Raw genomic sequence first — 27,476 nt, 5'->3', positions numbered from 1 at the left:
CTAAATTTTGCCTGATCTTACAAATAAACAGGCTTTTCTGGTTATACCGGTATATGCTATGACGCAGCCCACTGAACACCCAGTTAGGTTGGTGTGGGTTATTTCGACATATGCTATTTGCATTTGTGTAAGTTTTAGGAATACAGAGTAGGAAACAGCCTAAAAACAGTAGTATTTTTCTATTTCCCACAGTACTTTAGGCTTGAATTTCAGAGTTGTGTTTGGTTGGAGTAAACGAGTCTATGAATAATCCTACAGATTTTGGTCAGTTCCAGTATTTGTAGAATGTGTACCCGCAAAGAAAGATATATTTAAGAAGAAAACTTCATGCACTTCATGAGGTAAGACCTGTTTTATTACTGTATAGATTTGGATTATTTTCAGATCATATTGACTGGGTGCTGCCATTTTGTTAGAAGCAAATGTATGTTGCATGATAGTGGAATCTGACTGACCAAGAGGATGGACATTGCTTGAGATAACAGGAACTTTGATACAGTATTTTCTGTAGAATATCCTGATTGGGATGACAGAAAGACTTTCTGTAGAATATCCTGATTGGGACAGATGGACTTTCTGTAGAATATGCTGACTGGGACAGATGGACTTTCTTTAGAATATGCTTACTGGGACAGAGGGGTTCTCTGTAGAATATCCTAATTGAGACAGAGGGACTTTCTGTAGAATATCCTGATTGGGACAGGGGCTCTCTGTAGAATATCCTGATTGGGACAGAAGGACTTTCTGTGGAATATCGAGACAGAAGGACTTTCTGTGGAATATCATGATTGGGACAGTCAGGGACTTTCTTTAGAATATCGGGACAGAAGGATCTTCTGTGGAATATCCTAATTGGGACTGAGGGACTTTCTGTAGAATATCCTGATTGGGACAGTAGGACTTTCTGTAGAATGTCTTAATTGGGACAGAGGGACTTTCTGTAGAATATCCTGATTGGGACAGTAGGACTTTCTGTAGAATGTCTTAATTGGGACAGAAGGACTTTCTGTAGAATATCCTGATTGGGACAAAAGGACTTTCTGTAGAAATTATCCTGATTGGGACAAAGGGACTTTCTGTAGAATATCCTGATTGGGACAGAAGGACTTTCTGTAGAAATTATCCTGATTGGGACAAAGGGACTTCCTGTAGAATATCCTGATTGGGACTCTCTGTAGAATATCCTGATTGGGACTCTCTGTAGAATATCCTGATTGTGACAGGGGGACTTTCTGTAGAATATCCTGATTGGGACAGAAACACTTTCTACAGAATATCCCTGAGACACAGATAGACTTGGGACAGAATTATATTTGGTAGAAGGTCTATACTAAGATGTTTTTATTCTTTGAAAATAGCATCTAGTCAAGACCAAGCGATGAAGTCACAAGAGGTTTATAAATGTTTCACCAACTTGAAGTAAAGTCATCATACTGAATGTGCCTATTTGAATGCTCTGATAGAATGGAGAAAAATGGGCAGAATATAAAATAAAGATGAGCAACACAACATGACCTATGAGAACACACTCAGTTCGATAAATCAGTAACTATTCAGCTTAAATTGATTCAGCACTTATTACTTCCCATGTTTGTGAAATACAGTAGAACACGGATATAGCGAACACGGATATAGCGTACAAACAGATATAGCGAACAAATTTAAAAAGTCCTGTCAACAATCCTTTATGATATCATTAGAATTATACGCGAATAACGAACTCGTGAGTAGCGAATTAACGGCTATAGCGAACTGATTTACTACCCCCAAGCCCAATTAACGACGCGATTAGCGAACTCACTCAGTGTCAGCTCAGTGTCAGCTCAGCCACTTAGCGGTACACATCAACCTTGTTGGCGGCGAATCAACATATTGTTGAGATTGTTGTGATTGTTAAACATGTTCTAGCTAATGTCTGTGAATGATAAATTCAGAATTTTAATGTTATGTCAATATACATGTACAAGAATAAAGATTTGTAGCCTCAGCATATACGTGTCTCTACATCTCTACAATCCAAGATGGCGGTCAAATGTGAATAACGAACACCGGATATAGCGAACTAAATTTCTTGGTCCCTTGGAGTTCGTTATATCCGTGTTCTACTGTACCTTTAAAATTGCTGAATTAAACTTAGTTTAGGTGTCGTCCTAAAAATGTTCAGTGTTCAAATATCACGTGAATGTACTTTAAACACTTCTGTCTGCGCCAGGTTAATTCAGCTGTCAACATTTGGACAGCATTATAAATTCAAATGTCGATGTGTCGTGAATGAATTGTTGTCATGATGTATTTGTATCACACACTGAGGTAAATCTGCAGAGACTTTTAATGATTATAGTAAGTACAGTCAAACCCCATTATGTTGAACTTGTCCGGACCAAGGGAAAAGTTTGACTTATCTGAGTGTTCGACACATCCGTCAGCATAGAATATGACCAAGTACCAACACTAGTGGTGTTCCGATTAATTGAAATAATGGAAGATTGATCGCAGTGACCAAACGACCAAGCAATCGATCACATTTTCTCATAATCGAACATAAACGATTTTGGAACAACTGTTTTAGTCTTTGAAATACTTGACAATGGAACATATCGTAGAAGTTGTCAGGGCATGAAAACATGTTTAATTCTTAAAAAAATCACTTCACTTACTGAAAGCCATGACAGAATATTTCTTGAAGACTCCGGGAAGTTTATGTTCAATATATATTAGTCATCACTTTAAAGTAGCAAGTTGCATCATATTATACATATCTGCAATAACAACCTGGGCCTAGATTTTCGAAGCTCTCTTAACGCTAAGATAGTCCTAAGTGCCATTCATTAACATTAACTTACGACTATCTTAGCTCTAAGAGAGCTTCGAAAATCCAGGCCCTGGATAGGAAAATCTGAAAAATGACGCTAACCAATTTTTTTCGATGATTGGTCGTTGGTAATGAAACAATCATCAATTGTGAGATTTCAACCAATTCCCAACACGACCAAAGTGCTTACGACATGTTTTTCTACTGTAGGCTATACATACGAACAATACATCTTTGCAATAAACATTAACTGCAGTACTGATCATTAAATTAAAATATATTAAAATATAAATTGCTATAGCACAGCATGTCTGCCTGTTTGTGTCTGCCATCCATTTTTTTCTGTTCCAAAGCAGAATTCCTCAACAGTTAAGCGTTGTTATACAGATAGGTTTAACAGAGAACTGGGTCCATTTGATGATGTGAGCTTTGTATGTTTCTAAAAAGGATTTACCTATGGTTAAGATGGATTTTATTGTAAATTTCAGGACATGACCACAAAGCTGTTTAATATTTTCATTTAAAACTTACTTGCGTGTCAGTCTAGCTGTGAACTGGTGCTGTTTGGGGATATTGAACAACACTGCATTATGTTTTGATCTTCTCTGAAATGATGATATAATAACAATGAACCTATATTGGGCCATCAACAGCTGAAGTCTATTAACGCATGGCTCCAGATTATGTATGTCACCTCCAGAAGACACTTTTAGCTGTGTTAATAATTTTTACCATTAAATTTATTCAATTTTGTTCAATTATGGCTAGTTAATTTGTCCATTAAAGGGCTTTGTGTTGTTTTGCAAGTGCTTGCCAATGCATTTATAGTCTGTCCACTGTTCGGGGCGGTGGGGTAGCCAATTGGTTAAGACGTTTGCTCATCATGCCTAATACCTGGGTTCGATTCCCAACATGGGTACAATGTGGAAAGCCCATTTCTGGTGTCCATTGCTGTGATACTGGTGAAATAATGCTAAAACCTGCGTAAAACTTAACTCACTCGCGTAGCAAGCCAACTTTTTCGTGTAAGCGCTTTATATTTATATGGTATTGAGCACTTGCCCAACTGTTTTAGCAACAATCATGTTTAAGAATGGGCTTTTTTTTTTATAATGGCAGCTACGCCCCTGAATCACTCCTCATTGTTCAATGTTCACGTTTTTAATCAGTTATTCACTTATTCTTTGTTCACTCTCTCACTCACTCACTCATTCATTCACGCAGGTAATATAGGTAGAGGAAGAAACAACAGTGTGCACAGTGGTACCAACATTTTCGATGACAAGGCATATATTCACGCATCCTGTGATGGTAAGCTTCTGTCTCCTGTATCCTGAGGGAAGGACGGGAGAGAACTCCGGCACTCTTTTATTTCAACAATTCTGACAGATTAATGTTTCTTTAGATCCTTTGAAGGGGCGGTGGGGTAGCCTAATGGTTAAAGCGTTGGCTCGTCACACCGAAGACCTGGGTTCGAATCCCCACATGGGTACAATGTGTGAAGCCCATTTCTGGTGTCCCCTGCCGTGATGTTGCTGGAATATTGCTAAAAGCGGTGTAAAACCAAACTCAGTCAGTCAGTTAGATCCTTTGTCTTACAAGATGCTTGGGCTCAACTGACATAGCAGTAACTTACAAATAAGAAAGTACTCAGTCATTATCTGACCTGAGGTCGTCACCATAGAGTAGCCAATCACGGAACTGGAATTTGAGGGTCACACAAACATTTGATACCAGTTCTGTCTCCTGGGTTTCTTGCTCAGATAAAACATTTTTCAGATTTCTCATTGCCTCGATTATCTTGTTGGTGCTTGGGAGTATTTTCTCATTATTTCAATTTATTTTCTTGTTATTTCATTTATTTAAAGTAATTTTCGAGTATTTTCCCCTTGTTTCAAGTATTTACTCATTGCTTCAAATATTTTCTCATTGCTGCAATTAATTTCTTGTTGTGTTGAGTGTTTCTTAAAAACTTGAAATTTCAAGTATTTACTAGTTGCTCTGAGTATTTTGTCATATTTAAAGAAACTCGAAGTATTGAGAGAATGATCGAAGTTACGAGAAAATAATTGAAACAAGAATGTACTCCCAAGCATAGACAAAAATATCGATGCAAGGAGAAATTTCGCTGAAAAGCATATTTCAATATATTGGTCTTCAGTAACCAATGCTTGTCGTAAGAGACAAGCTACGGGATCGGTGAGTCAGGCTCGCTGACTTGGTTGACACGTCATTGTATCCCAATTGCGTAGATTGATGCTCATGCTGTTGATCACAGGATTGTCTGGTTCAGACTTAATTATTAACAGACCGCTGCCGTATAACTGGAATATTGCTGAGTGCGGCGTTAAACAACAAACAGACCATTTTAATAATGATTATGGTAACAGGGGTGGAAATAACTTTAAAATTGCTAGTGTCCTCCGTTTCAGTGGCACATGTAAAATCACTTGCCCTGATAATTTTTCCACTATACCGGCTGTTTTCTTGTTGATTTTTTACATAAAGAACATAATAAACATTGGATAGTCAACTGGACACCGGTACAGTGTGATATACAAATTTGCTTGCCCGACAGAAAAATACACTAGACTCGGGTGTCGGGCAATGGGTTATTTTCACCCCTGCGGTAACTCTTTGCTATGTTTTGTGCTTGTATATTTTCCTCAGATTTGTCAAACGTGGAGCAGGCAGTTCAGTATGTGATTAGTTCTGACATGCCTGAAAATATTTATTCTTATTTTGTTTGGACAAAATACGGTTGACTGAAAAAACAAATCCTTTTCATATTGACACTTGTATCCTTGTGTTGTGGCTTTTCGGACACTTAAGAACATCTGTTACTTTTTTTCTTGAAAATTTTAAAGCATGTCGCTAACTTACTGACAACTAGGACAACTTTATCCTAAACAAAAGCCATCTTCTGAGTCATTGTTAAGCAATCCACCTCAATACAACGAGAAGATACGTTGCCATCCGAAAACTTACAATGTCAGAAAACATATAATCTGACAATACTTTCACAACGATTACAGAGTAATATAAAAATAGTATCCCAACACGAGCTGAATTCGATGTTGTGGTGATTTCAACGATTGCATTGCACGCGCTATATCGGGGGAGTACGTGTGAGATCAGGGTGCACAAACAGTTTCACTGGTAGGGCTGGTGCCCAGTCGCTGTCGTGAGAAGTTTTATTGACAATGGAAATCGGGAAGTAAAGTTATATAAAAAGCAAACAAACATCAATATTATTTACCCGAGATCGTTAATACCACTTAAGGTGCAAAATCAGTTGCCTTTTTAACAAAAAATAGAAAGCGAAAATTCAGTTAGATCAGTCGTCTGCTGGTGACAGGCAATATATAAATAGGAAGCCACGTGATCACAACACTCCCTTGCAGTGCGGAGCAAAAAGTATGGCTTATCTTCGAAAACCCATACAAAATACCCGCATGTTACGAACGGCAACAGTTTCGCCGATACGATGCCATCAACACTATTTTTGTAGGGAACACTTGATATTTTTGTGTGAAATAGATGAATATATCCTTTATCACTCAAGGTTAGTAAAATAAAAACTTTAAATGGTATTACAGATAAAAAATATGTTTTTGTCTTACATCGTCGAAAACCCCAGTGACACCGGGATACAATATGAAAAGTATTGTATCTTGTACTGTGGACAAACCTCAAATTACTGGGGACAGTACAAAAAATACTGTTTGTTTAAAAGTGACAGTATGAAAACACAAAGTTTTGAAAAGGGGGGTAACTCCAACATGTAGAAAATATTTATTTTTCTGATTGAATTCCAGCAACGAGTCTACAGTTTTGCAATACGTAGGATGTCCTCAGACGCCAAACAGATGAAGCTGAGTCCGGCCTTTTTCCACCAGTGCGTCACTGACATTGGCGTTAACTTCTTCACCGGTGTCCCCGACTCCCTGCTCAGTGGTGAGTTATCTGTAGGGCATCATAATTCTGAGTAAAGATGATGATGTTCAGGGGCGGTGGGGTAGGCTAGTGGTTAAAGTGTTTGCTCATCACGCCGAAGACCCAGGTTCGATTCCCCACATGGGTACAATATATGAAGCCCATTTCTGGTGTCCCCCGCGGTGATATTGGTTGAATACTGTATTGCTAAAAGCAGCGTAAAACTATACTCACTCATAACTTCTTTGAGTGGCATTTGAGAAGTTGGGATGTACATTATGGAACAAACTTTACGAATAAAAGAAGTTGTTATCCATAAAGTTTGTTCTATATTGTACACTCACTCACTCATTGATGGCGTTCCATGTTTCAGGTTCCACCTTTGTTTCATGGAGGTTTATTACCCTCTCTTGTGCATGTGATACTGAGTTTGTAAAACTAGTGTCAGAATTCAGAATTTATTGAGTGAGAGCGTCCTAACTATATATCCTGTAATTGATTGTAATGGATAGTATTAGTGTGAGTGTTGTGGCCATGAATGAAACCTTGAAATATCAGGTTTATGTGGGGCTGTATTGTTCTCATGTTTCACAGAACGCCTCTAATGTAAATGGTATATGTCGCCGACCTAATGTAGTTGGAACAACGTTCATGTCCTCCAAGTTTCACCCACGGCTTTCCTAACTTCTCCAGCCCCGATTCTACCTCCGTCCCTTACTCTCTACTCCCTTCTGTCTCATTCACTTTCATCACCCATCCTTACTCAGATGAGCTGTTCTTACTCAGATCACCCATCCTTACCCCTTCAACTCATCCTTACTCAGATCAAGCATCCTTACCCCTTCAACTCATCCTTACTCAGATCACCCATCCTTACCCCTTCAACTCATCCTTACTCAGATCAAGCATCCTTACCCCTTCAACTCATCCTTACTCAGATCAAGCATCCTTACCCCTTCAACTCATCCTTACTCAGATCACCCATCCTTACCCCTTCAACTCATCCTTACTCAGATCACCCATCCTTACCCCTTCAACTCATCCTTACTCAGATCAAGCATCCTTACCCCTTCAACTCATCCTTACTCAGATCAAGCATCCTTACCCCTTCAACTCATCCTTACTCAGATCAAGCATCCTTACCCCTTCAACTCATCCTTACCCAGATCACCCATCCTTACCCCTTTAACTCATCCTTCCTCAGATCACCCATCCTTACCCTTCAACTCATCCTTACTCAGATCACCCATCCTTACCCCTTCAACTCATCCTACTCAGATCAAGCATCCTTACCCCTTCAACTCATCCTTACTCAGATCAAGCATCCTTACCCCTTCAACTCATCCTTACTCAGATCACCCATCCTTACCCCCTTCAACTCATCCTTACTCAGATCAAGCATCCTTACCCCTTCAACTCATCCTTACTCAGATCACCCATCCTTACCCCTTCAACTCATCCTTACTCAGATCAAGCATCCTTACCCTTCAACTCATCCTTACTCAGATCAAGCATCCTTACCCCTTCAACTCATCCTTACTCAGATCACCCATCCTTACCCCTTCAACTCATCCTTACTCAGATCAAGCATCCCCCTTCAACTCATCCTTACTCAGATCAAGCATCCTTACCCTTCAACTCATCCTTACTCAGATCAAGCATCCTTACCCCTTCAACTCATCCTTATTCAGATCAAGCATCCTTACCCTTCAACTCATCCTCTCAGATCACCCATCCTTACCCTTCAACTCATCCTTACTCAGATCAAGCATCCTTACCCCTTCAACTCATCCTTACTCAGATCAAGCATCCTTACCCCTTCAACTCATCCTTACTCAGATCACCCATCCTTACTCAGATCACCCATCTCTACTCAGATCACCCATCCTTACTCAGATCAGCATCCTTACTCCTTCAACTCATCTTTACTCAGATCACCCATCCTTACTCAGATCAAGCATCCTTACCCCTTCAACTCATCTCTACTCAGATCACCCATCCTTACCCCTTCAACTCATCTCTACTCAGATCACCCATCTCTACTCAGATCACCCATCCTTACCCCTTCAACTCTGATGATCTCTACTCAGATCACCCATCCTTACTCAGATCACCCATCTCTACTCAGATCACCCATCCTTACTCAGATCAGCATCCTTACTCCTTCAACTCATCTCTACTCAGATCACCCATCCTTACCCCTTCAACTCATCTCTACTCAGATCACCCATCTCTACTCAGATCACCCATCCTTACCCCTTCAACTCATCTCTACTCAGATCACCCATCCTTACTCAGATCACCGATCCTTACTCCTTCAACTCGTCTTTACTCTGATCACCCATCCTTACCCCTTCAACTCATCTCTACTCAGATCACCCATCCTTACTCAGATCACCCATCCTTACTCAGATCACCCATCCTTACTGAGATCACCCATCCTTACTCAGATCATCCATCCTTATTCCTTCAACTCGTCTTTACTCTGATCACCCATGCTGACTTAGATCATCAAGTCATTCACCCCCTGTGTATGTTCTGTTTCAGACTACTGTGCATATGTTCAGGTTAACGTTCCGGAAACAGATCATATTATTGCTGGTAATGAGGGCAGCGCAGTGGGCCTGGCTGCAGGCTATCATTTAGCTACTGGGCATCCAGGGCTTGTGTATCTACAGGTTGGTACAGTTTGACAGTTTCCTGTGACAGTTCAATATGGCTGCCAAGTTGCCATCTTTGATTTGAAAAAATATAATGTTCAAAGTTTCTTGAATCTGAATCGCTATAAGTAAGATTGTTAATAAGACACAGCTAGCATTGGTGTTCTTGTATTGTATAGTCTTAAAAACATTCCGTTTTGTTGGGTTGAGTCCTATCCGTGATTCGAACCCACACTTTCAGTCAGGCACCTAACTCACTCAGCTACCACGGCTTCCACGCAGCGGGTTAGGCAGCTGACTTTGTGTGCTGGCGATTAGGTGCATGACCCTGAGGGTTTGGGTTCGAATCCCAGATGGGACACAACCCTACAAAAGTAATAGAAACTGTACTTTACTGAGAAAATGTAATCGCAAATATAATGTGCTACATTTGACCACTTTCTAAATGGCATTGTGTATTTCACAAACAGCTCTAGCAAATGACAATGAATACAGTTTTTGTGTGAACTGCCCACTTTATTATATAGCATCACATGACCTGCAGACATATTTGTTGCTATGTGTCGCCATGATTGGTGAAAAACCGGCAAAACTATTTCTAAGGATATGAAAAACAGTCAGTAGTTCATTGAGAACGAAAGCGTTGCATGGCTGTATGGAGCTTGAAAGTAGATCAGCTAACCAACCTCATTTGCATTTTTATTGAATTATGATATTAAATATATTACATGAGTATTCCATGATAATAAAATGCTTTTCCAAATGGAATATATCATATAAAAGAAATGCTGACGCTAGCATTGTCCCGCCTTCAAGAGGTATTTTTATTCAGTGATTCCTAAATAACCAGCTGTTTTGTGAATCCATTGCCCTAAACATGCATTTGAATAAAGAGTGTTATTCAGATAAGCATTGCTGATGATCAACACATTATGTAAATTACAGCAATTGAAATGCAGTTATCTCATAGTCATGGTTACATGAATATTGATCTACGTATACTTACATGCATAAATCTACATCAGGCAATAAATATTTTAATGAGCCATAGTATTATTAAAAAACTGTTAAAAATGTTGTGTATGGAAACAAGCAGTGGCCCTTTTTCAATTGATGAGAGTATGAAGCTTGATGATAGCATTCCTTGAATGGATGAGCATTGAATTTTAAACCAAATTGTATCCAACTTGAGTCTTATCAGCTGAATTGCAGATTTTTCATAATGCATGGTTTAAACAGCATAATTTGTATTTTGATTTGTAAAAGCAGTTTGTTACTTTATCTCCTTACATTCTTGGATTCAATGATTGAAAAAAGTAGTACATTTACCCATTGACACCCCAGCCAGCCTCAGTATCTCTTTGGGAGGTGGGGCCGTGGGGTAGCCTAGTGGTTAAAGCATTGGCTCGTCACACCGAAGATCCGGGTCCGATTCCCTACATGGGTACAATGTGTGAAGCCCATTTCTGGTGTAAAATATGGTACTTGTTGGTCCGTGCCTGGCGCTCGACATTAATGGGTACATCAAGAACTGGTCGGCTTAGAGTCAGTATAATGTGTCTGAATGGGGTATTCATGCTTCACTGCGGCATGGTATCTCAGTGGGCTAGCACTATAAAAAACAGCTTAAGTCTGGGCTAGTACAAGCAGCCGCACATACACGTACACACGCATGCACGTCGTCATATGAGCGAAATATTCTCAAGTATGACGTTAAACCCACTTTCACCTCACCTCACCTCCTTGGTCATTTGTATTGGTAACGCATATGTGACCTGTTTTAGGTCATCCACAAAACTCTGTGAATAGGAATACAATCATGTTCAAGTACTTCTGATAGAAAGGTCTTCAACAATGTCAATAAACTGACTTGGTTGATGCATGTCATCATGCCCCAATGGATCCGTGAAGATCCGGGTTAGAATTGATCTTCAATAACCCATGCTTGTCGTATGAGGCGCCTAACAGGATCGGGTGGTCAGGGTCGCTGACTTGGTTGACACATGTCATCGTATCCCAGTAATGTAGATTGATGATCATGCTATTGATCACTGGATTTTCTGGTCCATCGTATTCCAATTGCGTACATCGATGCTCATGATGTTGATGACTGGATTGTCTTGTCCAGACTTGATTATTTACTGACCGCCACCATATACCTGGAATACTGCTGAGTGAGGTGTAAAACTAAACTCACTCACTCAGCCACAAAATTATGTGAATAGGGATACAATCCTGTTCACGTACTTCTGATAAAAGGTCTTTAACAATGTCAATAACCTGTTCCAAATTAGAGTTAAACAATACCCAACTGAAGCTGTTAATGCAGTTATAATATCAAAGAATAAGGAATTCTAGAAGAATGTGAAAAATGTTTTGATGTGACAAAAAATTCTTTAATGCTTATTTTAACATTACTGAATGCACTGTTAAGATCCAGTAATAAAACAATTTGAATGTAGAAAAATATAAATTTAAAAATCCCAATTTTAATCAATTTTTTTTTTTTTTTTTCAAATTTGCCTGCCAATTGTAATGCCAATTAAATCTCTGACAATAAAATACTTGGAATATTGGATGGTATGAATTTAAAAGTCTCAATGTGATCAAAATCATGATTTTTTTTCCAATTTGCCTGCCATTGTAATGCCAGATAAATATCTGACAAATGAGCAACATGCCAAATGAGAAATAATAAGTAATATGTATTTTTCCCTTTAGAACTCAGGTCTAGGCAATACAGTGAACCCCTTGATGTCACTGACTTCTTCCAAAGTTTACAGTATACCAATGCTTCTTCTGATTGGATGGCGGGTCAACCAGGGTCAAGGACGAACCTCAACACTTTGCTCAAGGGCAGATAACTCCAGATATGCTCAGTGAGTAACACCATCCAGTAGACTGTTGCGTCTGTCCTGTCAAATGATGTCTGTATTATCTTTGACATATATATGTATATGTATAATCTTTGTTATCAGGTGATAGGTTATCAGTTAGAGTAAAATAACTGCTGATAAATGTGACTCAATCTCAGTCTCCGCCTGTGAAGATCCGGGTTAGAATTGATCTTCAATAACCCATGCTTGTCGTAGATGAGGCGCCTAACAGGATCGGGTGGTCAGGGTCGCTGACTTGGTTGACACATGTCATCGTATCCCAGTAATGTAGATTGATGATCATGCTATTGATCACTGGATTTTCTGGTCCATCGTATTCCAATTGCGTACATCGATGCTCATGATGTTGATGACTGGATTGTCTTGTCCAGACTTGATTATTTACTGACCGCCACCATATACCTGGAATACTGCTGAGTGAGGTGTAAAACTAAACTCACTCACTCAGCCACAAAATTATGTGAATAGGGATACAATCCTGTTCACGCATTACTTCTGATAAAAGGTCTTTAACAATGTCAATAACCTGTTCCAAATTAGAGTTAAACAATACCCAACTGAAGCTGTTAATGCAGTTATAATATCAAAGAATAAGGAATTCTAGAAGAATGTGAAAAATGTTTTGATGTGACAAAAATTCTTTAATGCTTATTTTAACATTACTGAATGCACTGTTAAGATCCAGTAATAAAACAATTTGAATGTAGAAAATAAATTTAAAAATCCCAATTTTAATCCATTTTTTTTTTTTTTTCACAAATTTGCCTGCCAATTGTAATGCCAATTAAATCTCTGACAATAAAATACTTGGAATATTGGATGGTATGAATTTAAAAAGTCTCAATGTGATCAAAATCATGATTTTTTTTCCAATTTGCCTGCCATTGTAATGCCAGATAAATGTCTGACAATGAGCAACATGCCAAATGAGAAATAATAAGTAATATGTATTTTTCCCTTTTAGAACTCAGGTCTAGGCAATACAGTGAACCCCTTGATGTCACTGACTTCTTCCAAAGTTTACAGTATACCAATGCTTCTTCTGATTGGATGGCGGGGTCAACCAGGGGTCAAGGACGAACCTCAACACTTTGCTCAAGGGCAGATAACTCCAGATATGCTCAGTGAGTAACACCAGCCAGTAGACTGTTGCGTCTGTCCTGTCAAATGATGTCTGTATTATCTTTGACATATATATGTATATGTATAATCTTTGTTATCAGGTGATAGGTTATCAGTTAGAGTAAAATAACTGCTGATAAATGTGACTCAATCTCAGTCTGCCTGTGAAGATCTGGGTAAGAATTGATCTTCAGCAACCCATGCTTGTCGTAAGAGGCGACTTAAGAGACCAAGGGTCAGGCTCGCTCGCTGACTTGGTTGACACTAGTGGTGTTCCAATTAATTGAAATAATCGAAGATTGGTCGCAGTCACCAAATGACCAAGCAGTCAATCACATTTTCTCATAGTCGAACACAAATGATTTTGTCACTACTGTTTTAGTGTTTGAAACACTGACGATGGAACATATCCTACAATTTGTCAGGGCTTGAAAACATGTTTTATTCTTAGAAAACTCAACTTGCTGAAAAGTCATGGCTGCATGTTTCTTGAAGACTCCAGGAAGTTTATGTTCATGATATATATTAGTCATCATTTTAGAGTAGCAAGTTGCATCATTTTAAATTGGATGTGAAGGTTGTCAATGCAAATTTGCGCAGTTTCTAAATAAAACAAAAAACAACAGAGAACCAGAGTTATACTCATGTGCAATAACAACTTGAATAGGAAAATCTGAGAAATGACGCTTACCAATTTTTTTCAATGATTGCTCGTTGGTAATGAATCAATCATGAATTGTGACATTTCAACTGATAATTATTAGCAACACTAGTTGACACATGTTATCGTATCGTAATTGCTTGATGGTGCCCATTGTGTTGATCACTGGATTGTCCGGTCCAGACTTAAATTTTGTACACATCGCTGCCATATTGCTGGAATATTGCTGAATATGGCATTAAACAACACAAAAAAAACAAACTCAGTCTACCAACGTATAGGGTTGGCTATCGATATATATCATTGAGATCAATAATTGTTATCGATTATCGTTATCGATTATCGTTAAATATTGGAAAAGTAACTTTGAGCAAAAATAGAAACAAAAAGTCTGAAAAAATGAACGTAGGAGTGGTGACATGTTTATGCATCATTTCATAACAAAACAGCGTCCTGAACATAATTTAGAAGCAGACCATGAATAAAGTCATAAATTTGTATATTGTGTGAGAAAATTACAACCGTTTCTATCACAAAAGTTAATGTACGATATTTTCGCTAATAATTTTCATATCGATACTCAGTAATAATTTTTCCCGTCAAAGATATTTCCGATTATTGATAATTTTAGTCAGCCCTAACTATGTAACTCAATATACGTCGTTCATATGTTGATTGATTTTTACTGATATAGCTTACCCAGTTGATATCAAGACTCATTTGATTACAGATTTGATGGACATTCCATGTAGAATATTGCCAAAGGATGAAACAGCTGTCAAAAAGGTATCTGTTTGTAAATGAAACTAAATGATGATGTTGTTTACCTACCCTTCCTTGTATTAAACACCTGCTCTTATGAGCTACCCCGTACAAAATTCTAGTATATAATAACATTTTGTGATGCAAGCAGACCCATGAAGATCAGGGTTAGAATTGATTTTCAGTAACCCACGCTTGTCATAAGAGGCGACTAATGTGATTGAGTGGTCAGGCTCGCTGACATGGTTGACACATGTCATTGTATCCCAGTTGCTTGGATCGATGCTCATGCTGTTGATCACTGAATTGTCTGGTCCAGATTCGATTCTTTACAGACAACCACCATATAGACAACCGTAAAACTAAACTAACTCACTCAATCTTCGTCAGCAGGAGAGATTCAGCTCTAATGGGTCTGTACTGGATACTGTTTTCTGTGCTCCGTTGCTTGTAATTTCCAGATAAGGCCAGACCAATTTTATTTATTGTTTTTCGGATCCAGGTGTCGTATTTTTTCCAGAATAAGAAGAAAAAAAAATGTCCCCGCCCAAAAAATATAATCCTAATGTTTTTATTGGCCAAAACTGTAAACTTACAGAAAAAGCTTTTTTAGATTGTATTTTGCCCCATATACACTTCTTAAATTACCAAAAGTAAAATCCTTTGAGTATTTAGGAGAAATATATCTTTGACTGGTGATTTTATTTTTATTTTTTTCCCTCTGCCTTTAGGTTTTCTGGGGACAAAAATCCGTAAAACAAGAACTAAAATTGGTCTGGCCTAAGGTTTTGGCCATTTGAATATTTCTTGCATATTGTCATTCACATAGGTTTTGAAGTTTTCTTTGGGGATCATTAGGGGTGGTGGGGTAGCCTAGTGGTTAAAGTGTCTGCTCGTCACGCTGACCCAGATTTAATTCTCCACATGGGTACAATGTGTGAAGACCATTTCTGGTGTCCCCTGCCCTGATATTGCTGGAATACATACATACATACTAACATTTGTATAGCGCCGATATCCAGCTCAGCTCAGCTGCTCAAAGGCGCTTTGTTTTTCCCTCGTTCACTGGATGTCAATCTCAACGGCACATTGTATTGTCAATCTCAACTCCCTGGGAATCATACAACTCTTGCAGCCCCTCGGCGCGGAACGGTACCCATTCACAGCTGGGTGGACTGGGACACATAGTCACAGTACTTTGTCCAAGTTTACTGCACGTTGCTGTACCGCAACTGGGTGTTTGCACATATTCATGTGGCCATAAAACAATATTCACTCACTCTTTAGGCATTTATAATTTTTATATGTTACTGAAAAGTAGTTTCAAATCACTGCATTTAACCAGTCATAGCCATTAGGAGGCAGTGGGGTATCGTTGTATTTTCACCTGTAACTCAGATTTGATCGATCACATGTGTTTCGTTCCTCGTTGTTTCTGGAACCTCACTAAAAACATGGAAAACCATACTCAATGATTGACATGCCATGAAGCCATTGTTGTATGACCACCCTCAAGCTCCATACAGCCCTATTCTGCTCCTAATGAAGGCATTATAATTATGTCACACACTGCCATGGAGCACTACTAACAGGAGATAAGTCCACCTTGAACATGGTAGCAGATCCTTGCATCAAAATACAGTCAAATTCCGATGAGTCGAATTGCTGGGGACCAAGTAATAAATTCGACTTATCGATGTATTCGAGGTATGTCTATGAGGGTAGAAAAAAAGATGATCCAGTCCTAATTCCTCCGCCTAAGCATTTGTTTATCTAATGATTTCCATATCACTAATAGGGGCACCTTATCAGTTCCAGTCTGATTAGCACAGACAGTGATTTCCGTAAAATCACTAATCTGCCTTTTGAACTCACCCGTCAAAGGCGGAAAGGTGTGAGCCACGCTGGTTTGTTAATTGGATCAGTTTGCTACACCAATCAACTTCTCATCGACTGACTTCTGCTTATGTGGTTAGGTCTACTAATGCCTACAGTGAATAATGCCTACAGGGAATAATAGCTACAACGTTTGCAGTGACAGCGATACACTTACCTGCACACAAGTAGATTGTTCCACTTAGTGTGCACTATTGCCTACAAAGGGATTAGGGGAGGCCAGCAAGGAGAGTAAAGAGTAAGATCAAGAGTATTAAATCGTTAGCTAGCTTATGTTTTGATAATTCCATACGCATTTAGTTCTCACACGAGAAGGAAATTGAAGAGTAAAGTAATTAATAGAGAGATTATTAAAGGGAGAAGGAAATGTATTGCTCTAAAATTGAAGAATAGAGTAATTAATTGAGAGATTATTAAAGGGAGAAGGAAATGTATTGCTTTAAAATGCTTGTTATACAAATCTTAATTGCAAATCATGGCAAATCCCAAGAAAGTCGAATACTTCACATCACAGAAAGGAGGACAGCAGGTACTCTTGGAGGGATACCGCTACAGACTCAACAACAGGCGACAGACGCGTGTGTACACTGGAAGTGTGTTCAAGGTGGCTGCTTTGGCAAGTGTACGACAGTCGGACAGTTTGTTCGAATCAGACCCCACACAACCACCCACAAGAAGACCAGGTAGCCCTGAAGATTGCCAGTTCCCTGAGGCAGCGGGTGCAGACTGAGACGACGCCAGTTCAGGTGATCTACGATGAGGAGATTTCCCGACTTGACCGAGGTGAAGCAGCAACAGTCAAGTCGTTCCATTCTATGAAGAGTGGACTCTACAAGCAGAGACGGAAGATGATGCCGCCACTTCCCCAGACGCTCCCCCTCCTCCCAGTGGCCATGGTACAAAATGCCTGGATAGAGGTCATGGACGACGCCCCTGCCATTGGACAGAAGGATGAGTTCCAGGACTACATCACCAGCACCTGGGTAGACGACCATGCACGGTTCCGAGCCGGACTATGGAATCACCACGACACCAGCGGCCCAAGGACGAACAATCATCTCGAGGGTTGGCATTCGCATCTCAACAAGACCGTCCAGAGAGCCCACCCGAACATTTTCGCTCTTGTGAAGGTTCTGCAGAAGCTGGAGAAAGCGGAGAGAAATAAGCTGGTGCAGATGGCTCATGGCTGCCTCCCCCCCACCCTGCAAGAGGACGTACACAGAAATTGACCAGAGACTCACTCGCCTGAAGGCCCAGCTGACATCTGGTATCAAGACACCCCTGGAATTCCTGACTGCTGCAGGATATTTGATCAAGCTAGCTTGAAAACCAAATGACTATGTTGATGAATGTGTGAAACTGTGTGTATACATGTAAATTACTTTTTGGTTACCACAATGACTTTATTAATGAATGTTGTAGTTGACTGTGTGAAAGATGTATATATGTATATATAATCATGAATCAAATTAAGTTTTAATTACATTTTAATCCAAATAAATGATTATGTTTATTTATGTAAATTTATTTATCTCAAAACAAACTACTATGTGAAAGATATGAATAAAGTTTAAGAAAATTAAGAAAAATATGACAACAATGTGAAAGATATGTATATGAATGTACATATGTATATGAATGACCAAATAAAATGTCTCTCAACATAGAAAGTTACTGTTTTCTATATACTGTAGGCATTAGTGCACTTTGAAATAGGACCATGCCACTTTATTGAAAGGTTGAAGGCAGGTGCAATCAGCAGCACTGGTGCGTAAAGTTGTTTATTTAACACTGTAGGCATTATTCACTGTAGGCATTAGTAGACTCCACCGCTTATGTATACAAGATTGCTGTTGTTTGAATCTCATGGGACTAAACTTCCTTCTCGAATCATCGTGTGTATTTATGAGACGAATTCGTGTAACCAGTATTCAAATGATGACAACTATAACAGGGAATGGTCGGGACGGACAGGTACTTCGAGTTATGCATAATATTCGAGACACCGGCATTCGACTCATCGGGATTTGACTGTAGTGTGATTTCTGTTAGCTTATGCTTGATGTTTTCTGATGTTGTGGGTGTACTCAGTTATTTGCCCACTGTTTTGTCATAAGACTAAGACGTTTTGTTCACTTGGATTGTGCTAATTCATCTTTGCAAAATATATATTTTCAGGTTATACAAGAAGCTGACCAACATTTCAAGACAAAGAAATCCCCTTTCAGTATATTAGTGGAAGCTTCTACATTTTCTAAATACAAGCTACCTCAGTTACAGGCAAAGTAAGCTACTTCTGTTACAGCAACAGTAAGCTACCTCCATAACAGACAAAGTAAACTATCTCTGTTACAGCAACAGTAAGCTACCTCCATAACAGACAAAGTAAACTACCTCTGTTACAGCAACAGTAAGCTACCTCCATAACAGACAAAGTAAACTATCTCTGTTACAGCAACAGTGAGCTACCTCCATAACAGACAAAGTAAACGACCTCTGTTACAGCAACAGTAAGCTACCTCCATAACAGACAAAGTAAACTATCTCTGTTACAGCAACAGTAAGCTACCTCCATAACAGACAAAGTAAACTACCTCTGTTACAGCAACAGTAAGCTACCTCCATAACAGACAAAGTAAACTATCTCTGTTACAGCAACAGTAAGCTACCTCCATAACAGACAAAGTAAACGACCTCTGTTACAGCAACAGTAAGCTACCTCCATAACAGACAAAGTAAACTATCTCTGTTACAGCAACAGTAAGCTACCTCCATAACAGACAAAGTAAACTATCTCTGTTACAGCAACAGTGAGCTACCTCCATAACAGACAAAGTAAACGACCTCTGTTACAGCAACAGTAAGCTACCTCCATAACAGACAAAGTAAACGACCTCTGTTACAGCAACAGTGAGCTACCTCCATAACAGACAAAGTAAACGACCTCTGTTACAGCAACAGTAATCTACCTCCATAACAGACAAAGTAAACTACCTCTGTTACAGCAACAGTAATCTACCTCCATAACAGACAAAGTAAACTATCTCTGTTACAGGAAAACTTAGCTACCTAAGCTGTATCTGTTTTATGCAACACATATTGTATTTGGGATTACACTTTCTCAGTAAAGTACAGATTCTAGTACTTTTGTTGGGTTGAGTCCCAACCGGGTTTCAAACCCACACCCTCAGAGTCATGCACCTAATGGCCAGCGCACAGAGTCAGCCATCTAACCCACTCAGCCACCACAGCATCCACAAGCAAGCCACAGGGGTTAGATGGCTGTCACCATGAAATTGCTTGAATATTGCTAAAAGCGGTGTAAAACTATACTCTCTTTGTATCTAAGTAATCTGTCTTTGTTACACTCAAAGTAAGCTACCTCAGTGATGACCAAAGCAAGCTTTCTCTGTTACACTCAAAGTAAGCTTCCTCCGTTATGACATCTGTTATAGTCTAAGTTTGTTAACTTTTGTATTGTCAAAGTAATTTACTTCATCCTTTCCATGACACCTAATGTAAGCCATGTCTTCCCACTCTGTATGTTAAGCTATATTGTTTCATCTTCCGGGCCGGTGGGGTAGCGGTGGTTAAAGCGTTAGCTCGTCACGCCAAAGACCCGGGTTCGATTCCCCACATGGGCACAATATGTGAAGCCCAATTCTGGTGTAGCCCGCTGTGATATTGCTGGAATATTGCTAAAAGCGGCGTAAAACCATACTCACTCACTCACTGTTTCAGCTTCCCCCTACTGAGAGAAGAGGCCTTGAATACTGTAGTAGATATTCTAGACGATACCGATATTATCGTTGCCACTACAGGAAAGCTGTCTCGGGAACTATTTGAATACAGGTGATTACAACATTGGTGTTTCCAGGGCTCGATTTAAGAGATGTTAACCCACTTGCACCAGGTGCAACCTAAGATGAAAACCTAGTTGCACCAGTCAAATTCCAGTTGCACTGTTTTTACCACATGTTTACCCACTCAAAAATTGACTTGCTCCTGGTGCAAGTTAGACTAATAACTAGGTTGCACTTTGTAATCTTGGGTTGCACCAGTGCAAGTAACAAAGCACTAAATCGAGCCTTGTGTTTCTGTCAATTTGACTTTGCAAGTGAAGTCTTAGAATACATGCAATTTCAGGGTGGAGGGGTAGCCTAGTGGTTAAAGCGTTCACTTGTCATGCCGAAGACCTGGGTTCGATTCCTCACATGGGTACAATGTGTGTAGCCCATTTCTGGTGTCCCCTGCTGTGATGTTGCTGGAATATTGCTAAAAGCGGTGTAAAGCCATAATCAGTCAGTCAGTTAGAAATGCAATTTGATAAGACTTTGTGAGGTGGGGGTGAGGTGAAATTGGGTTTAACGTCGTGCTTGAGAATATTTCGCTCATATGACGACGTGCATGCATGTGTATGTGTATGTGCGGCTGCTTGTACTAGCCCAGACTAAAGTTGGTTGTATAGTGCTAGCCCACTGAGATACCATGCCGCAGTGAAGCATGAATACCCCACTCAGACACATTATACTGACTCCGAGCCGACCAGTCCTTGATGTACTCATTAATGCCGAACGCGCCAGGCAGGGGCCAACAAGTACCATATTTTAACGTCTTTTGGTATGACGCGGTCGGGGATCGAACCCGCGACCTTCCACTCTCCGGGCAGATGCTCTAACCACTATACCATGGAGGCGGTCGATAAGACATTGTGACATCATGTGATCCAGGTAGAAATTGGTCCACAGCATCCCGTGGATGTAAGTAGTGACCTGAAATTATTGTACCCAGGGTCTGAGATTGGGTTTACTGCATGTCATCGTACCCTGCGTCATTGCTCATGATATCGATCACTGGATTAACTGGTCTAGACTTAATCATTAACAGGTCACTGTCACAGAGCTGGAATATTTTAACAAGCAAAATGTCAGCCAGTGTTGTTGCATTCGAAAGTTGGAGACCCATGAAGATCCGGGTTAGAAATGATCTTCAGTAACCCATGCTTGTCGTAAGAGGCGACTAACGGGATCGGGTGGTCAGGCTCGCTGACTTGGTTGACACATGTCATCATATCCCAGTAATGTAGATTGATGATCATGCTATTGATCACTGGATTTTCTGGTCCAGACTCAATTATTTACAGACCGCCACCATGTAGCTGGAATAGCTGGAATATTGCTGAGTGAAGTGTAAAACTAAACTCACTCACTCAAAGCTGGTGAATGCGTGAAGTACCGAGTATCGATGACTCATCTAGAACTAATCGATAATAAATGACCATAGTGACTGTATAGGTAACTCAAACTTGAAGACCATGACTGTCAACCACTGGACATGACGTGGACAGTGTGCTGTGTTTTAGGTCACTTTTCTCAATATTTTGTATGTTTTTCAGAGAAGCCAAAGGAGAAGGTCATGAGAAGGAATTCCTCACTGTGGGGTCCATGGGTCATGCGTCTTCTATAGCACTGGGCATTGCTAACTTCCAGCCGCACAGGAAGGTAGGCACATTTCCTGAATACCTGAATGAGCTCCCTGAATCAGTGAGACGGACATTTACAGGTCATTAAGTTCCCTTTCTGTAAAACACATCGACTCACTAGTGAAATACTTCTGAATCTAATACACACACTCACGGACTGTCTGAAAAGTACTCCCATAGCTGAAAACTATAGTGCGTTTTGCTCAAAAACGGACTGATGAATTGAAATCTAACTCGAAAACTAATGAATATATAATACTCAATGAAACGCTGATCATAATCAAAACATCAGACCAACTCTGTGATTTGTGTGCAGAATTTATGTCCTAAAATTAAAAAAGTTGTTTAACAAACTATCATTAAAATATTGACACAGTTCACTATTTTGCACGAGGGAGGTTAAACAACTTTTTAAATTTTTCATTGAGTGTTATATGTTTATTAGTTTTCGAGTTAGATTGCAATTCATCGGTCCGCTTTTGAGCCAAACGGACTATATACACTGACATGTTAGTGAAATACTCACCCATCTAAACTATATGCTGACCTCTCCATAACATACTCATCCATCTCAAAAATGATACACAGACTTGTCCGTAAAACACTCCCCCATGTAAACGCCATGCACTGACTTCAGTCAGTTACTCTAAAACCTCTTTTTCAAACAAATTTTGGTTCAAGAATACGACACATAAGCATTTAACATAATTCAATTTATTTATCATTAAAATGCCACTTGCAATGTCATACAAATTTTACGAAATCAGTGAACTTCGTATGGTATCAGACCATGTGAAAGTAAGGTCGCTTGTTTTGTAAAATTTGCATCTAATGAGAACTTGGGTACGGGTACTATTTTATGTGTTTGCCACACTGAAGATATTCTCTTGGGATTAGTACACTGTGGATGTATAGACAAGATTGATCCAGAGAGAATAATCCTGAAGTTGTATTGGCTGTTTGCAGTGTATGAAATAAGGCCCGTCCGACCACCTGAGAAGGGTTCGATTTCAGACGGACGGTCTAAATTTACAACTAGTTGGCCCGATGGTCTCAGGGGTGGAAATAACTTTAAAATTGCTAGTGTACTGCAGTACAGTGGCCACATGTAAAATCACTTGCCCTGATAATTTTTCAACTATACTGGCCGTTTTCTTGTTGATTTTTAAATAAACAACATAATTAATATTGGAAAGTCAACTGGACACCGGTACAGTGTGATATACAAATTTGCTTGCCGGACAGAAAAAAACACTGGACTCGGGCGTCGGGCAATGGGTTATTTCAACCCCTGCGGTCTGGTAAATTTTTTAGATGTTCCATACATCTGAGTAAATTCGCCATATGTTGGTGTCTGGTCTGGTTCAATCCACTCTGGTTAAATCCATCCTGATGTCTGGCTGGGTTTGGGGCTTATTTCATACACTGCTGTTTTACTTACACATTCTTGCTTGCTCTCACAGGTTGTATGTCTAGACGGTGATGGTGCGGCACTGATGCATCTTGGTGCCTTTTCAACTGTTGGCCAGAGGGGGCCTTCAAACTTCAAACATATTATCTTCAACAATGGATGTCATGATTCTGTTGGCGGTCAACCTACAGAAGCAAGCCACCATGACACATTTTCATTTGGTGGTGTAGCACGGGCCTGCGGATACAGAAAGGTAGGTCTTTGAGAGACACATTCTCTCTTGGTGGTGTAGCTCAGGTCTGTGGGTATAGGAGGTGGGTTTCTTAGAGACACATTCTCTCTTGGTGGTGTAGCTCAGGTCTGTGGGTATAGAATGTGGGTTTCTTAGAGACACATTCTCTCTTGGTGGTGTAGCTCAGGTCTGTGGATACCGGAAGGTGGGTTTCCTAGAGACACATTCTCTCTTGGTGGTGTAGCTCAGGTCTGTGGGTATAGAATGTGGGTTTCTTAGAGACACATTCTCTCTTGGTGGTGTAACTTAGGTTTGTGGATATAGAAGGTGGGTGTCTGGGTGCCACATTCTCACTTGGTGGTGTAACTTAGGTTTGTGGGTATAGAAGGTGGGTGTCTGTGTGCCACGTACTCTCTTGGTGGTGTAGCTCAGGTCTGTGGATATAGAAGGTGGGTTTCTTAGAGACACATTCTCTCTTGGTGGTGTAACTCAGGTCTGTGGGTATAGAAGGTGGGTTTCTTAGAGACACATTCTCACTTGGTGGTGTAACTCAGGTCTGTGGGTATAGAATGTGGGTTTCTTAGAGACACATTCTCTCTTGGTGGTGTAGCTCAGGTCTGTGGATATAGAAGGTGGGTTTCTTAGAGACACATTCTCACTTGGTGGTGTTACTCAGGTCTGTGGGTATAGAATGTGGGTTTCTTAGAGACACATTCTCTCTTGGTGGTGTAGCTCAGGTCTGTGGATACCGGAAGGTGGGTTTCCTAGAGACACATTCTCTCTTGGTGGTGTAGCTCAGGTCTGTGGGTATAGAATGTGGGTTTCTTAGAGACACATTCTCTCTTGGTGGTGTAGCTCAGGTCTGTGGGTATAGGAGGTGGGTTTCTTAGAGACACATTCTCTCTTGGTGGTGTAGCTCAGGTCTGTGGGTATAGAATGTGGGTTTCTTAGAGACACATTCTCTCTTGGTGGTGTAGCTCAGGTCTGTGGATACCGGAAGGTGGGTTTCCTAGAGACACATTCTCTCTTGGTGGTGTAGCTCAGGTCTGTGGGTATAGAATGTGGGTTTCTTAGAGACACATTCTCTCTTGGTGGTGTAACTTAGGTTTGTGGATATAGAAGGTGGGTGTCTGGGTGCCACATTCTCACTTGGTGGTGTAACTTAGGTTTGTGGGTATAGAAGGTGGGTGTCTGTGTGCCATGCTCTCTTGGTGGTGTAGCTCAGGTCTGTGGATATAGAAGGTGGGTTTCTTAGAGACACATTCTCTCTGGTGGTGTAACTCAGGGTCTGTGGGTATAGAAGGTGGGTTTCTTAGAGACACATTCTCACTTGGTGGTGTAACTCAGGTCTGTGGGTATAGAATGTGGCTTCTTAGAGACACATTCTCTCTTGGTGGTGTAGCTCAGGTCTGTGGATATAGAAGGTGGGTTTCTTAGAGACACATTCTCACTTGGTGGTATTACTCAGGTCTGTGGGTATAGAATGTGGGTTTCTTAGAGACACATTCTCTCTTGGTGGTGTAACTTAGGTTTGTGGATATAGAAGGTGGGTTTCTTAGAGACACATTTTCACTTGGTGGTGTAACTTAGGTTTGTGGATGTAGAAGGTGGGTGTCTGGATGCTACATTCTCTCTTGGTGGTGTAGCTCAGATCTGTGGGTATAGAAGGTGGGTGTCTGGATGCTACATTCTCACTTGGTGGTGTAACTTAGGTTTGTGGGTATAGAAGGTGGGTGTCTGTGTGCCACGTTCTCTCTTGGTGGTGTAGCTCAGGTCTGTGGATATAGAAGGTGGGTTTCTTAGAGACACATTCTCTCTTGGTGGTGTAACTCAGGTCTGTGGGTATAGAAGGTGGGTTTCTTAGAGACACATTCTCACTTGGTGGTGTAACTCAGGTCTGTGGGTATAGAATGTGGGTTTCTTAGAGACACATTCTCTCTTGGTGGTGTAGCTCAGGTCTGTGGATATAGAAGGTGGGTTTCTTAGAGACACATTCTCACTTGGTGGTGTTACTCAGGTCTGTGGGTATAGAATGTGGGTTTCTTAGAGACACATTCTCTCTTGGTGGTGTAGCTCAGGTCTGTGGATATAGAAGGTGGATTTCTTAGAGACACATTCTCTCTTGGTGGTGTAACTTAGGTTTGTGGATATAGAAGGTGGGTTTCTTAGAGACACATTTTCACTTGGTGGTGTAACTTAGGTTTGTGGATGTAGAAGGTGGGTGTCTGGATGCTACATTCTCTCTTGGTGGTGTAGCTCAGATCTGTGGGTATAGAAGGTGGGTGTCTGGATGCTACATTCTCACTTGGTGGTGTAACTTAGGTTTGTGGGTATAGAAGGTGGGTGTCTGTGTGCCACGTTCTCTCTTGGTGGTGTAGCTCAGGTCTGTGGATATAGAAGGTGGGTTTCTTAGAGACACATTCTCTCTTGGTGGTGTAACTCAGGTCTGTGGGTATAGAATGTGGGTTTCTTAGAGACACATTCTCACTTGGTGGTGTTACTCAGGTCTGTGGGTATAGAATGTGGGTTTCTTAGAGACACATTCTCTCTTGGTGGTGTAGCTCAGGTCTGTGGATATAGAAGGTGGATTTCTTAGAGACACATTCTCTCTTGGTGGTGTAACTTAGGTTTGTGGATATAGAAGGTGGGTTTCTTAGAGACACATTCTCACTTGGTGGTGTAACTTAGGTTTGTGGCTGTACAAGGTGGTTGTCTGGATGCTACATTCTCTCTTGGTGGTGTAGCTCAGATCTGTGGGTATAGAAGGTGGGTGTCTGGATGCTACATTCTCACTTGGTGGTGTAGCTCAGATTTGTGGGTATAGAAGGTGGGTTTCTTAGAGACACATTCTCTCTTGGTGGTGTGGCCCAGGGCCTCCTTTCACAAAGCACTAAGGTGATCGTAAGTGCAATGTTAAAGAATGGGAGCTAAGGTTAACCTCAGTAAACGTTGCTTCGTGAAAGGAGCCCCAGGTCTGAAGGTACAGAAATGTAGTTTACAAACACAAAGTTAAAGACCCACAGACACAAGAGAGAAATGATAGAAATATGCAAGTTGAAATGTCAGCTGTTTATCAAGCACTTTCGACAAGTACAAGCCTCTTCAAGTCATGTATATGGGTATATTTATTCTTACCCCACAGAGTTTATCTTCTGACCTTATTGTTACACCCTGATCTATCATTGTACATTCATCTCCTTCAGACTCTAGTTGCCGAGACCAGAGATGAGCTGGTCACAACCACCAGACAGCTGTTGGAGACCCCTGGGCCGGTTCTGCTGGAGATTAAACTGTCCGTGGGTTCTCGAGGCAACCTGGGTCGACCAACACGAACTCCCATAGAAAACAAGTCTGATTTCATGGAGCATATAGGGTCTGTTTGATGATCTCACTTTTCTAGTGCTGTTTTAGTGTACTGTGTTTAGCTTAACGTATACTACGCAAGATGTTTTTACATGAATATGGTCAATTTGTAATTCTGTGACAGGTAATTTTAGTCTGATGAAAAACTTTATTGTTCATATATTTTAGTGTATGTATATATTTTCTATTCTATGCCCATAATTGTGATGATTATGATTTCAATGGAGAACTAGGGGTGGGGC

At 40.4% G+C, this 27,476-nt stretch overlaps 1 protein-coding gene across 1 annotated transcript; it reads left to right on the top strand.

The window, feature by feature from the left end:
• On the top strand, window positions 1-27,476 carry LOC124268737 (phosphonopyruvate decarboxylase-like). Its single transcript, XM_046703763.1, has 11 exons — window positions 1-341; window positions 4,037-4,123; window positions 6,631-6,769; window positions 9,296-9,426; window positions 13,270-13,429; window positions 14,819-14,874; window positions 18,925-19,031; window positions 20,488-20,598; window positions 22,142-22,247; window positions 23,692-23,892; window positions 27,075-27,476. The coding sequence occupies exons 2-11, from the start codon at window positions 4,091-4,093 to the stop codon at window positions 27,252-27,254; spliced, it is 1,224 nt and encodes a 407-aa protein (XP_046559719.1). The 5' UTR covers window positions 1-341; window positions 4,037-4,090; the 3' UTR covers window positions 27,255-27,476.

Source organism: Haliotis rubra, unplaced genomic scaffold (assembly GCF_003918875.1).
Source record: "Haliotis rubra isolate DU_JTF1 unplaced genomic scaffold, ASM391887v1 Scf14, whole genome shotgun sequence".
Classification (NCBI taxonomy): domain Eukaryota; kingdom Metazoa; phylum Mollusca; class Gastropoda; order Lepetellida; family Haliotidae; genus Haliotis; species Haliotis rubra.
Note: the sequence above shows the minus strand (reverse complement) of the source record. Positions and strands in the feature narration are given on the sequence as shown.